The sequence below is a fragment of the Triturus cristatus genome, chromosome 5_1 (genome assembly GCF_964204655.1).
Source record: "Triturus cristatus chromosome 5_1, aTriCri1.1, whole genome shotgun sequence".
NCBI classification, from domain to species: domain Eukaryota; kingdom Metazoa; phylum Chordata; class Amphibia; order Caudata; family Salamandridae; genus Triturus; species Triturus cristatus.
In genome coordinates this window covers 766,449,333-766,464,277 of record NC_140587.1, presented here as the reverse complement: position 1 = coordinate 766,464,277, position 14,945 = coordinate 766,449,333, and the positions used below count along the sequence as shown (strand labels likewise).

The 14,945-nt window shown below is 47.5% G+C and overlaps 1 protein-coding gene across 2 annotated transcripts in view; it reads left to right on the top strand.

The window, feature by feature from the left end:
* IMPACT (impact RWD domain protein) overlaps positions 1 to 14,945 on the top strand; it is a 155,732-nt gene that overhangs the window by 91,289 nt on the left and 49,498 nt on the right. The window contains exon 9 of one of the 2 annotated variants that reach the window (XM_085605746.1): positions 7,616 to 7,706. In XM_085605746.1, the coding sequence (XP_085461872.1) occupies positions 7,616 to 7,706 (91 nt within the window). Of the gene's footprint in view, positions 1 to 824; positions 2,157 to 7,615; positions 7,707 to 14,945 lie in introns of those variants that run through there. The other variant, XM_085605747.1, reaches the window with a different exon arrangement.

Genomic DNA, 14,945 nt, shown 5'->3' with positions numbered 1-14,945 from the left:
TGACTAATCTGTACCCCAACTTCTTTTGTTATGCCCCAGTGGGACGTAAATATTATTCTATCTTTTTTGATGGGTGCTCAATTTCAGCACCTTCATAGTTGCCAATTACAGTTGTTGATTATTAAGATAGTCTTTTTGGTTGCCATTACTTCTGTGAGGCCAGTAAGTGAGCTGCAAGCACTGAGTGTCCATCTGCCATTCAATACCTTTTCCCTGACAATCAGAACTACTTTCCTTTTCAAGGTGAACCTCCCTTTCACCTACGTGAATCCATCACCCTTCCATCCTTTGACAAATCTTTTGAAGAAGGAGGACTGGCTGCATCACAAATATTCTAGGCAGACAGGCAGTTTTTGTATCAAGTGCGCTAAGGACTTCAGATCGGATTACCAGCTCTTTGTTGGCTACTTTGATAATAGGAAGGGCAAAGCAGTTCAGAAGCAGACATTTTACCACTGGACCATCATCTGCATCAAAATGTGCTATGCCCTTGTCTCTGGGAAAGGTGGTCCATTCCACCAAATCCAAGTCATCATATTTGGCTCTTGTGAGAGGTGTTCCCATCACAGAAATTTGTACAGCAGTGATGGGGATATCTTTCCACACTTCACCAAACACGACAGGAGTTGCATAGGGACTGGCACTTTTCCAGATCTATTGTACAAGATGATTTCCTCATCTGACCATCCATCAGCCCGCCTTCTGGGAAAGTATTGCACGGGAACCTATTCAACCGGTGAGGGATCTGCAGGTGGAAGTATCAGAAATAAAAGTTAGTTACCTTTGTTAACAATCTTTCTGATGCATACTCTGTCTACCTGCAGATTCCTGACTGATCCCGGCCACCTCCCAGGCTGATGGATGGATATACAGGCGAAATATTAATAAGGTATGAGTTAGGGTTTTGCACTGCACTGCTTCAAATTCATGTTGCTTCATCATTTCACATCGAAGGCACGAGGGAAACTGATGTTGTTGCTCTAGGGTGGGCGCTTATGGCTTCGGTGGCATCACGAGCTATGTGTTGCTTGAACATTTAATACCTTGAATAATCAAGAAACACAAAGCATTTGGCAAAACAGGAACAGTTTGTTTAAATAAATATTGCGGCTGGGAGATCAGCTACAGGCATAGGGTCTCGGACTAGCTCAATTTGCGGTCGATTTGAGACGTTCTTATGTACATTTCATTGTATGCCATGAACAATTCCAGCAATCCTTGTATGGTAAGGAATGTAATTTGCTGCCTTTGGAGTCATAAATTAATTGTTCGATAGATAATACAGGTGGGCCTCGACCTTGTGTGGACACAATGTGGCCAGTGGGTAACGTGTCCAGATGTCTGGCATGGGGATCGTGTGATCACTGCGTGTGCTGTGTCCTGATTGGCTATATGTTCCTAACTCATGTGGAATCTGACTTTATAGTGCTTTAGGAGCATGCATACCCCTCCGGCCATGTGTGCTTCATTGGGGCCAAACTCCCTGGACCATTGTGGTGTCACTGCGCCTATCTGTTGGATTGATCAAGAATTTCCTGTTCGATCGTTTGTCTGCTGGCTACGTACCACCCCACCTGTGACCTATCAATCCGTGACTTCAGGCGTAGGTCTCAGAGCCTGTCTGACTATGTATTTTCGAGTCGGGCTGATGTGGCGTTCACAACGGGCGAATTCGTTAAAAAGGACGTGATTTTGTTGTCATAAATGAATGTATTGTTTCTCATATCAGAAACGACTTTTTCCATATTAACACATGTCTTATGATGGCAACCTGGAGCCGGCACCCCCTACAGACGTCAAAGAACTTTGAAGCTTCCATATCCAGTTTGATGCCTAGAATTAGCCAACAGGTGAGGAATCTGCAGGTTGATAGAGTATCCAGCAGAAAGGTAGATACCTAATGTAAGTAACTTTTTCTTTTTTGGTGTGGTAAGGACTAAGGCTCACTGAAGCAATATGGAGGTTTTCATATGTCAGTCAGTCAGTCAGAAAAGCTTTATTATCGGTTAAAAACCATAAAAGCACATATATATATACAACGACTAAAATATGGACATGACAATATACAACAAAGTTCCACTTCTGGGGACTCCGGACACAAATAATATTCCTCAAGTAGATTTAAAATACAATGTTAAAAACAGTAAAAATCCTATAAAAAAGAGAAGAAAAAACAAACAAAAAAAAACCCTATAATTCTGGATCAATCCCTAGGCTGTATACTAGTGGGGGTGCCTTCTAAAATTAAATGATTAAGATAGCACAATTTTATTATTATTTTTGATTTTAGCGCATCTTGCGCACCACAGAGAAAAGAGATATCTGGAGGTAACAAACACAATCAAAAAGGTGGTATCATATTTTAATATTCTAAATACCTCCCTATAATCCCTGAGACCCCTGGATTTGCATAGTGGGACGATCCATTTAGCTCTAGCCCTAGAGTAGTCCGTCTCTTCAACGCTTCCACAACCAGGACATAAGCTGGGAACATTAAACCACTTGTTTGTCACAGCCCGCACTGGAAGAGTTCCATGTCTAAATTGGACATATAAATTCTTTGCCAGTGAGGGCTGGATATCGTCCAAGAATTTCTCAAAATAATAATTATCCGTGGCCTCCAAAAATCGATTGGTCAACCTACCCAGTGATAGATTTGAAATAGTAAGATCCCACCGATATTGCTTGAGTACGACGACCAACGCCCTTATAGTAATCAGGGGACAAGTTTCCTCAGGGAATAGCCACATATCTCCGCTACCCAGTGCATAGCAAAGCTGTTTGACATGTTTTAACCAGTGTATTTTACCCGAGCCCCTTATAGTCAGAAAGTCCCTCAAGTCCTGCCTATAGCTTTGAAGCTCTGGAGTAGACCAGAGTCTCCTCCAGTATAACAATGGACGATTAAGGATAACCTCCTGTATCGGGGCCAGACCAATATCTAATCGTAAAGGGATCAGGGGTGTACTCTGGGGAAGTCTCAATAAGCGTCTAATAAAACTATTCTCGGTAGTAGACAAAGAGGTTGCATTAGCATGACCCCATAACTCTACTCCGTAAAGCGCCCCACCTCTAGCCTGGGCCTTGTAGATTTCCACTGGCGGACCCAGAGATTTAGATGCACACTCATTAAAAACCTTTAGTATACCGCCAGAGGATTGGGCCAACTTCATGTTAGCCCTAGCCATATGGGACCCCCAATCCATCCTATCATTTAGTGTTATCCCTAAATAGTCGAAAGTGGAGACTATTTCCAACACAGAGCCCTGCAAATGAGGGTGGGGATAATTTGATGGTCTTGCATTAAAAACCATATATTTGGTTTTAGAAATATTAATCTCCAGATTTCTAGATCTACAGAAAGAACAAAACGCCTCTAATGTTCGGTGAATACCCATAGGAGATTTTGATAACAAAAGGGTGTCATCAGCGAACATCAGGGCTGGTATCTTACGGGCTGCTAGACTAGGAGAATCTAAATCCCTCACTCCCATTAAGTGTTCAATCAAACCATTGATGAACAAGGAAAATAGAGTAGGGGCCAAAACACACCCCTGCCTAACACCCCTTTCCACCGCGAAGGGAGCGGAAAGCTCCCCGTTCCTCCCATACCACACCCTTGCAAAAGTGCCTTGATGCAAACGTTCAAATAAGTGGCAGAGGTATACCGGAACACCCATCTCTAGCAGTATTGCCCAGAGCTTGTCCCTCTGAACCAGGTCAAAAGCGGATCGGAGATCCACAAAGATCAGGTATAGGCTACCAGCCACCATGGTCACCGTTTTCCAGTAAACCAACTGAAGTCTAAGCAGTTGGTCAATTGTAGAAACCTTGGCACGAAAGCCCGCTTGGAGGGGAGTTAGGATGTGGTGTTCGTCCATCCAACTCTGCAACCTAGTTAAAAGAAGGCGAGCAAACAATTTCTGCAGGACATCAATGAGGCCAATGGGGCGGTAATTGGCCGGATCAAGTGGGGAAGCCTTCTTATGAATGGGAATAATCTCGGCACCCCGCCAAGTTAGGGGGATCTCCATGCCATGAAAAATAGCATTAAAGAATAGCAAAATATAGGGAGCCCAAACCTTCTGTTCACTCATGAATAGATCACCCGGGATCTTGTCCAGACCGGGAGCCTTCCCAGAGGAAAGGCATCTAAGAGCCGCCTGGATTTCAGGGATAGTACAAAGTTGATAATCAGAGACCCTTACAACTAGTGGCGCTGAAGCAGATATACCCTTCAATGGGGAGGCCAGGTCTGCTGGAGATACAGAATCCAAATGGGTGAATAGAGGCTTGAAATGAGCTATCCAAACCTCTTCACTCAAGTTAGGTATTATAGCGGGGGGGCCCTCTAGCATGCCTGATCTAACTAGGTTCCAGAAGGCCCTGTAATCGCGACCTTCCAGGGCATCTTTGATACTAGCCCATCTCGAGGCCTCCTATTCAGACTTGGACTCCATAGTAATACGTTTATAAGTGTGTCTAACCTCCCTAATACTCAACAGGGAACCAGTTTTAACCTCCCTCACAAGAGCCCGTTTGGCCGCCCTACAGTTATTGTTAAACCAGTGGGCCTGATTTTTATCCCGTAGCTTAGTGTTGACTGAAGTGTAAAAATAATCGGCCAAAGTAGAAAGAAGCTTAGAGTGAATATTCTCTAGCTCCTGGAAATAGGTGAGATCGTATTTATCAACCGGGAGTTCAAAAGCCTCTGCTAGAGAGGTGGCCACATGTTGATATAGATGAGCTATTTTATCAGGAGCTAACACAAACTTAGCCCACGTGATGTGCCTACCCCCCGCCACTAGGGTTAAGTTCGAGTCAGGGAATATCTCCAATGCCCCCAGTTCGTATTGATGTCCCAATGTATGTGTTAGTTCAAGTGATAAGAGATTATGATCACTGTCTACCCTATTAATTACAGTAAAAGCCCTCAGTTGGGGCCAGAATTCCACATTGACCATAATATAGTCCATGGTTGTACTTTTTCCCACTCTGTTATATGTACACTTCCCAGGAGCATTGGGAGGGAGTCTCCCATTACAAGCTCTGAGAGAGTGTGTTACTAGGAGCTTATTAATCTGTAGGGCCAACGGTGTTAGACGCTTTGCCGAGTACATAGAGCACTCCTGAATGTGCCAAATAGAATCCTCATCTAGGGTTACAGAGGGGATCCCTGCCAAAGGTTCGAAATGACAGTTAAAATCACCCCCGATAACTCTATGTGATGGTGAAGAAAAGATAGAAAGAAGTTCCTCAAGAGCCTCTAGGGTAGATAACCCCAACCGGATGGGAATAGGGCGCAAGTAAACATTAATGACCGCCACCAACGAACCATCTAAGTATTTAAGTATAATACAGAGGATGTCCTGGGATTGAGAATCTATTACTTTAACTGAACACCCCAAATGTGTGGCTACCCAAATACATAATCCCCCCGAAGGACGTCCCCTGGGTCCCTGCACAGCCAGGATATCATATGTTGCAAAGCCTACCCTTATCGGGGGAGTCAACAACCAAGTCTCTTGGAACAAACACAAGTCATATTTGTCCACCACCTCACCCCACTCTGGATTGGATAACTTGGATCCAAGCCCTGCTACGTTCCAGGACCCAATTAAAGATCTACGGGAATCTGCCCTTACGGGGCTAGATATGATAGACTCTAACACATTAAAAGGGGGTGATCCTAAAGAGGTCTCCAGAACCAGACCATCTCCCAAATGGCTACTATTAAGACATGGGCTGTGTGTGAACGTTGTTGTTCCGGCTTGCTTCTCCCCTAAAGCCCGCTGGGGAGAACTCTCCTCAATACTCCCACCCTCCACCACACGACAATCGGCCACATTGGGGGACATTACGGTAGGCCATGATCGATGACATAGTCAGTCCACACTAGTCAAGACACTAAAAGTGTTAGCTACGGGTACATTATATTCCACTACCTGTGGCCCGTGATAGAAATAAGTTGATACGGGCCCACCCGGTAGTAAAACCCGTGAATAGAAATAGCCCAAGGGGAGGGGATTGATTGAACCCAGATTACACGGGCCTCCCCACTCACGGATGTGGTTGACCACTCCGGGATCCCTAAAATTAACAATCACACAATCCCCACCGATATCCTTGGGTTTGTTCCCAAACCAGCTAACTCTTCTAGCAAATAGAATTTCCCCCTGGCCCGAACTCAACAATGGTCTGTGTCTATTCAACCAAAAGATAACTTTGTTCTTCAACTCGGGGAAAGTTTCTCCACGCTCACCTGACAACGAAGGAACCCCTGATAAAACCACTACGTACGGAGAAGCCTCAGGTGGTAACTGGGGACAAAGTGGAAGTTGTTGGGATACATTACCAACATTTTTCGAAGCAGAGCCTTGGAGCGCCGAACCCCGACCCGCCCGCTGCTTACTAGTGTCTTTAAGGGTAGGAGATGGATTACGGGGAATCGGGCTACCTGTATCTGGAGGCACCCTAGGTGGAATAACAGGGCCAGAGACATTAGTATCTGGGGTTCGTTTGCTCGTATTAGTTGAGACCGATCCCTGAACCAGATTGTCTAAACAAGAACCTACCTTTGAGCTATGGCCTTGTAAGGCCTGCTTGGTGTTACCTGGAGCTACTTTCACGATAGTATTCCCAGTTGAAATAGGAGGCAGATCTCGTCCTCCATTTTTAATGTTTATCAATGAAACTACTTTATCAATTCTACTCATCAAAATTTTAAAATGGGAATTGATGAGTTGTTCCAGTTGGGCTTGAAAATCAATTAGTAAATGAGTAGCCCATACCGGTGGAGATAAAGGTGGAGCAGAATATGCCTCTAAGTCATCTATAATAGGTATTTTACCCTTAGCTAACTTATTATGGAGGTTTTCATATGTACTACATCCTGGTATTAAGTTCGACACTGAAATCATGTGTAACAACTTTGAATTATTTATGCAAGAACTGAAAAGGTGAATTGTTGTGACTAAAATTTGAAAATGAAGATGGCTAGTGTAATTTGATGCAATGAATTATGTTGACGCCACGATTACAGCATCAGGGACGTATTATTTTACCTGTTTTTGACATGTATGATGAATTAGATAGATGAAATTTACCAGACCATTGAGATTCAAATGTTCAAATAATACATTATGAAAGAATTTTTTTTTTAGTTCAGTAATGACAATAGCATCATCACAATACATATATGTATTTTTCCCATGTAGAGGCCTCCCTACTTTGTGTAATTGTCAATTTTCCCAGGTAACTTATGTGTCTGTCGGACTACCTGACCTATAACTTCTGTGAGATCCAAGCAGCCCCATGTAGAGAATGAATATGACAGGGGACAGTATTGAACCCTGGGGAACTCTGCAGGTGAGACACATCTTTTAGGACCTGGAGGTGCCTTCGTGAACAAACGTGTTGGTTTGGGAGGTAGGAGGGACACCATTAATGATCAAAAATCTCACATTTGAGACTCCAGGGTGGCAATGGTATTGAAGGCAGCTGACAGGTCCAGCAAAACATGTAGAAATAGAGCAGAGCAATTTATGGCAGTGAAAAGAGAGAAGCAATGTTAAAACAAATATTATTCACTGAATATCATCATCAATCCCAACAGGATACACTGTGAAGACAAGCAGACGTTCTTGCAGGATTGTGAAGATGATGGTGAGACAGCAGCCGGTGGCCGCCTTCTACATCTGTTGCAGGTATACATGACTTCAATGGTAGCTGGTCTTTTTGTTTGCTGTATCCCTTTCCATGCCCAGTTTACTTTTAGTTAGATATATAGTGGTGCCCTAAAAAAACTTCAACCAAGCAGACATGTTTTTATTTTTTTATTTTATGAAAGTGTTTGCATCCATTACAGCGCATAGATATACCAAACAACTCTTTGTATAAGCAACACCAATATGACCTAAAACTAAAAAAAAAAAGAGGAACCAATACAAAAACAATAATAAAACAATGACAAAACAATATTCAAAAGCAGGTACAGTTCCATGGTCTGAACATGTTACAAGCGCATCTGATCTGTCCTTTACATACTGTCGCTTTATCCAATTCTGGTGCTTGTGGGGGCACCATAGCCATAGGGCCTCACCCCATACATCTTTCACTTAGGATCATTATCAGCCTGTGCTAGCAAATAGTCTTTCAAAGGGGCCCAAATGTCCCTGGGTCGAGACGTCATTGGCAACTCCTCAGCATAAAGGTCCAACTGCTCACGGCAGTACACCATGTCCTTAACCCAGTCATCCACCTTCGGAGCCATATTACTTTCCCACGTGAACAGCACTCTCCTCTTAGCAAGCAATAGGGCCACACGGACAAACCTCCCCATAACGGCCTTCAAGTGAGGGACATGCCCAAGGAGGCATACCAAGGGCGTGCATTGCAGTGTTTGGCCTGTCATAATATGCATTCGTGTGGTGACGGACTCCCAGTAATTGAGCACTGGAGCACATTGCCAAGCAAGATGGAGAAAATCAGCACCGTCCCCCCCGCATCTGCGGCACTGGTCAGTATCCCGAAGTCCCATTCTATGTAGCTTAACAGGAGTATGGTACACCTGATGGAGGAATTTAAAATGGATAATTCTCAAATTCCCATTCGGGGTCAGGCGTCCCGTCAACATACAGATCTGTTCCCAGTCTTTTGCATTAATCAAGGGAGTCACTATAGCATTCCACCTCTCCAGGCTTTTGTCTGGTCCCCGAACCGTGTCATCCTGCACTGCTTTATATAACTTAGTAATTAGTTTTTTCTTGGTTGGGGCCACCAGTAACTTCTGAAGCGGTTTAAGTATATCAGGCTCTATAGGGAACTCAGCGTAATGGTCTTTTACCGCGCGCTGCAATCTGTAGCAAGTGTATTGAAAGAGTGGAGTGGGGTTCTGTATGTATTGTAGGTCTTTGTCCCCTAGATATCGACCCCCCAGATAGAGATCACCCATATGCGTTATGCCAGCTTCCTTTAGCTCAGTTATGGGCCCTCGCTCCTGAGTAACCGACAAAGCCGCGTGTCCAGCCAGCGGTAACGCCGGGGCATATAGTGGTAGTTTATGCGCACGCCTGCCAATCGCCTGCCAAGCCGCGATAGTGGTATCAATCGTGTTAATCTCTGTTCTGGGCGTCTGTCTATGTGTGTGCGTGAGGATGCTCAGCAGCGGTACAGGGTAGGCGTCCCCGTCCTCCACCGCCACATGTGGAATGTAGTCATGCGATCTGAACCAATAATAAGCATATTGGGCCTGTGCGCAGAGATAGTACACATAAAAATCGGGAGCAGCAAACCCCCCCTTATCATATGTAAGCGACAATGTGAGCCAACTAATTCTAGGCTGTTTACCCCCCCACACTAAGCGCAATAATTGAGTTTGCACTGTTTTGAAAAAATGTTTGGTCAACTTATTTGGAATATTACAAAAAAGATATAAAAACCTGGGCAGTATGACCATTTTAATTACTGCGATTCGGTCCGCCAGTAACAGAGGAAGGCGATACCATCTATCCACCTGCTGCACCAACGTGGCATATGCTTGGCCGTAATTCTCTTTGATCACCATATCAGGATCGCGGTGCACCCACACGCCCAAATATTTAACTGGAGCTTCAGACCATAATAATGGGTATTCTAACTGGGGTGGAGCCGTAGTCTGCGTTAGTGGAATGATGACCGACTTTTCCCAGTTAATCTGGAGTCCAGAAAAAAGACCAAATTTAATATATTCCCGTATAATCGGGGACAGATGAGTCTGAGGGTCACGGACGAACAACACCATATCGTCCGCGTACATGGAGATCCCCACCGGACGATTATTAAAATTAAGAGCAGCATCTCTATGTCCCTGACGGATTTTACAGGCCAACGGTTCCAGAATGAGAGCGAAAAGGAGGGGTGACAGGGGGCATCCCTGTCTAGTACCGCGTTCAATACTAAAGGGTTCCGACGTAAGGCCATTCACTCTCACTCTCGCCGATGCATCTGTATATAAAATCTGTATCCAACGCGTCAGTACAAAGGGAAAGCCCATTCTATGCAGTATGTGGAACATATACTTCCATTCTATGGAGTCAAAAGCCTTGGCTGCATCTAGCATTACCGCAGCAGCAGCCAAGTCGGGGTTAAGAACGTGGAACATAGCAAAAATAGTGCGCAAATTATGTGAAGTGGAGCGGTCCGGAATGAACCCAGATTGGTCCGGGAGTACCAGAAGGGGCATCAGAGGTTGAATTCTCGCGGCTAAGATTTTTGCCAAAATTTTGGCATCCAAATTTATTAACGAAAGGGGGCGATAAGAGTCACATCGTGTATGTACTTTGTCTTTTTTCAGGAGAGTAATGATTAAGGCCTGTCGTAGAGACGGAGGCAGTATCCCAGTCTCATGGGCTTCCGCATACATCCCCAGGAGATAGGGGACCAGAACGTCTGCGTAGGCTTTGTAGAACTCTGCTGTAAGGCCATCGGGACCAGGCGCCTTATTATTGGGGAGAGCCAGAATAGCCTCTCTTACGTCAGTTTTGTCAATGGGCTGGCTCAAGTATTCTCTATGAGCATCCGAGAGCCACGCACAGGCCGTATCTATTAGATATTCGTCCATAGCCTCAGCGTCCATTCCACCTCGTGTAGTATACATAGGGGAATAAAACTGCTGAAATTGATCTAATATTGCCGGTGTGGTATAGTGCGCCGTGCCGTGAGCATCAATAATGTGGTCAATTAAGGGACTGTCTGCTCTGGTACGCAACTTTTCAGCCAAGTTTCTGCCCGGTCTCCCCCCTTCCCCATACGCACGGGCCACTCGCCTTCTACCTATATAGCGTGTCTCCGATTCAGCTATTTTGTTATATTCTGCTAGGGCGTCCTGTATGCGCGCCAGCGTGTCCACGGAAGGTGATTGTGAGTATTGTCGCTCGAGCATCTCCAGGGTTCGTTCCACTTTAGATAACTGACCTCTAATGTCCTTTAGGATTCCCGCTGAGGTGCCTATACACACCCCCCTTATAGTCACTTTAAAGGCTTCCCATAACATGGCCTGCGTGTCCACTGAGCCAACATTTAATTGGAAGTATTGTACAATAGCTGTTCCGATAGCATCGTTGTATAATGGATCTAGTAAGGCTTCCGCCCTAAATCGCCAGGGCGATGCGGATTCATGGGGATGCAGATGGTGAGGATAATAGGATTATGGTCTGATATGTACGTGGGATCGTATGGACCCTCTCCACCCACCCACTGGCCTCAGTGTTCAGCAGCCAATAGTCTAGTCTAGACCAACTATTAAACGCCGGTGTGATATGTGTGCCCTCCAATGTCCCCTCGTTACGTAAGCGCCATACATCAATCAGCCCCATTTCCACCATGGCATCCCTTACACATTGGCTAACTTTAATCATGCGCGCGCCTGCGGGGTTGGATTTATCCACTTGTGGATTAAGGTGTGTATTCAGGTCACCTCCCCATAACACTGCAGACTCGGGCCAGCCCCGCAGAACATTAAGCATTTGCAGAAAAGGTGTCGGATCATCCACCACAGGACCGTACATGTTTACCAATGTCACCACTGTCAGTCCCAGCTTGCCTTGCACCATGGCCCACCGTCCCTCCGTGTCCGTGCAGGTATGAATCGGCTGAAATGAGAGTCCCTTTTTAATAAGTATAAGCACGCCCCTGGAATAAGTGGAGAACAACGAGGCCAAGCGGAAAGATGCCCACCTATGTGCTATTCTGTTTTCTGTTTGTTTGCACAAATGTGTCTCCTGTAACAGAGCAACCTTCACGTCGTGCCTATCTAAGTGTGCCAACACCTGTCTGACCTTTTTGGGGGTTTTCAACCCGCGAACATTCCAGGTTACGCAATTATACCTTTCCCCCATTGTCTATATAGGCAATACAACCAGTGCTTCAAATGCTGATTCACAAACTTTATGCACCATTGACAGTAAAGAACACATTCTAGATTCGAGAGTCAACCCCTGTACCTGCAAGAACAAACAAAAAATATAACACTTAACAACACCCCCTCCCCCCACCCACTTTAGCAACCCCAATTTGCCAAAGACATTTCCCCTCATTATAATCCCTCCCCACACAACCAAAATGATGGCGTACATCCGGTGGGGTATACCCATTGGGGGGCGCAGTGGCAAAATCCACTCCCCGATCAAGTAGGGAGGGTGCCACCGAGGAATTATCATGTTCTCCCCACCAAACAGCCATTCCGCCGAGCCGGCGGGCAAGTACGCACCAGACCGCGTCGGCCGCGACATGCCACAACTTAAAATAGGAGACACATAAGGCGTAGCCCCCCGAAGGCTCGGAGCTCCCCCATGTGTAAGCCCGAGGCAGCCACCCGCTCACAACCAACCGTACAGCACAATAACCCATATCCTTAATGTAGAACAGAAGGGCCAGAGGACCTCCCCCCCCCGGATGTGCCACATGGCCCACGTGCAATCCACTCAGCCCGCAACACTTCCATACCATACAGCCACGCTACTTAACATAGGCCGTTTATAACAAACAGTGTGTCTACGGAGCCAGCAAACTCATCTCCCATCTCCCTGCAGCTCAGTCTCCGACGTCCGATGCGGGGGGAGGAGAACCCCGTCGCCTGCAGAGGGATCTAGCATATTCCATGGCCTTCGTCGGGTTCGCGAAGATCCTGGCTTGGTCCGTCTCACCAATGCGCAGGCGTGCTGGATACAGCATAGCATATGGAACGTGGTCCTTCAAAAGCAACTTTTTAACACCTTGAAACTCCTTGCGTGCCGCCTGCACTGTGGCCGTGAAGTCCGGATAAAATGATAGCACATTTCCCTGATACGTGACTGTGCCCTTCTGACGGGTGATACATAGCACTGTGTCTCTATCTCTAAAATTCAATAATCGGGTGATGATAGGTCTTGGGGGGGCCCCAGGCGGCGGGCGCGCAGCCAAAGATCTATGGGCGCGCTCCACTGCAAACATTTTTGAGAGCTGGTCAGCACCACAAATGTCCCGCAATAAAGCCTCCACATAATCCTCTAGGCGCCCCACATTGGTCGACTCCGGCAGGCCTAAAATGCGTACGTTATTGCGCCGCGAACGCGCTTCGATGTCTTCGTTCTTCGCCTGTATGACAGCCAGGAGTTTCGTGATATCCGTGTTCTTCGCAGTAAGTTGTTGAAGGCCATCTTCAGCATCAGATGTGCGCTGTTCCGCCTCTCCGATCCGCTCCGCATGTTTGTCCAATTTTGCAGAAAAATGGTCCCTCCTGCCGTTAAGAGCCTCAATCTTGCCGTCAATGGCCTGGAGACTGGCCTGTATGGAAGCCAATGACTTTTCCAGCGCAGTGGGGGCCTGAGCCGCCGACTCCAGCTCCGAGTCTGAGACTGCCGTCTGCGAGGATTTGCCGCCCTTACGCTGTTCAAAAGTCAGTCGAGATTGAGACTTGTCGGGCTTGCCCATGGTGCCCTGAGGAGACAGTGACCTGCCCAGGCGAGAAGCTCCACCGCCCGCGCCAGGTGCAGGTGAGCGATGAACACGTGCCACGCCCGGAGGGGGCCACAGGACCCAAAGCCGATGCCAAGGCACTCGTCGCCGCCAGTCCCGTACTCCGCCGTCGCTCTCCACCCAGAGGATCACCCCCTGTTCTCGAAGACCAGCAGCTACTACTCTGTGCACCCTCTGTTCAGAGGCCCGCGGCGACGACAGCGCGGTGTCTCCTGCTCCCCTCCTCCGCAACAGATATAGGCCGCATTCCCTCTCCTCCTCTGTCCAGCCTCAGCCCGGGGCGCAGATAGTACACGATAACAGCAATATGGCCCCTCAGTTGGTAGCGCCTATAGCGCGCGACTCACCCAGCCGGTATCGTCGCGAAGAAGCAGCCCACCACGTCGTCCACGAGCAGGGCCCAGGCCAGCCAACACTGCGGGCCAGAAAGGGACCCACACACAGAAGGAGACGTGATGGATCGTCCTAGCGTTGCGCTCACATGTGGGCCCAAGCAGTTCAAAGCGCCGATCCCTCCACACTCGAAGCCCTCGCAAGTCCAGGCCGACGCCGGCAACTCGCGCTCCTCAGAGTGCCGCCCACGTCTCAGCGCTCACCTCCGCGCTCACCGCTGCTCACCGCTGTGTCCGTGCTGCCGATTCCGGGCCGTTAATCGGCACGCGCCTCACTGCCCTGTCGCCGCTGTCCTCTCGGCTCTCCAGGCCTCCAGACCGCTGCTACCGTCACTGCGATCGCCGCTGGGAGCTTCCGGGGGACCTCACCACCTCCCGTCCGCCATGACAGTCGGAGCCTGCAAGAGCCCGTCCGTCGCTCTCCGCCTCCGAGAGTAGCTACGCCCTCGGTGAGCACGCCGCCAGGCCGTCCACGGCGTCGGCCCCCTCCGCCACACAGGCACCGACTAGAAACAGCACGGTAGGGGAAGGATGTTGATAGGATAGTTTCGGCGGCCGGCGGAGCAACGCTACTGCGCGGCCATCTTGCCGAGCGCCAAGCCACGCCCCGCCAACTAAGCAGACATTATGGTTAAAATTCAAAGCCTAAATATTTGAGAAATTTGTTATTTTGCTTTTTTGGTGAGCTGTCAAATGATGTCTTGCACCTTCTCGCCATGTGCACTGATGAGGTCTTCATACAGGAGATTACTTATATAATCGCAAATGACAGAAAAAGTAATATGACTGGTGGCATCGCATCACCAATGGCATCAATCGATCTTGATTTGTATACCATGGCTAATCACCCGTGAGGGTATCTGGGTGTTGAGAATGCTGCTTCAGGGAGCTCAGTTGAACATCCATGTCTTGAGTCCTTTTCTGAATTCCAACAGAGATGGTTAGGTCCATAGGTGAACTGGGAGGTCGTCCCAGCTCTTCGTAGCAAGGTAGGAGGAGGAGCGTCCTCCACTGTTGCTGCGGGTATGTGTGAGGCAGAGGGAGGCGGAGTGCAGGTGT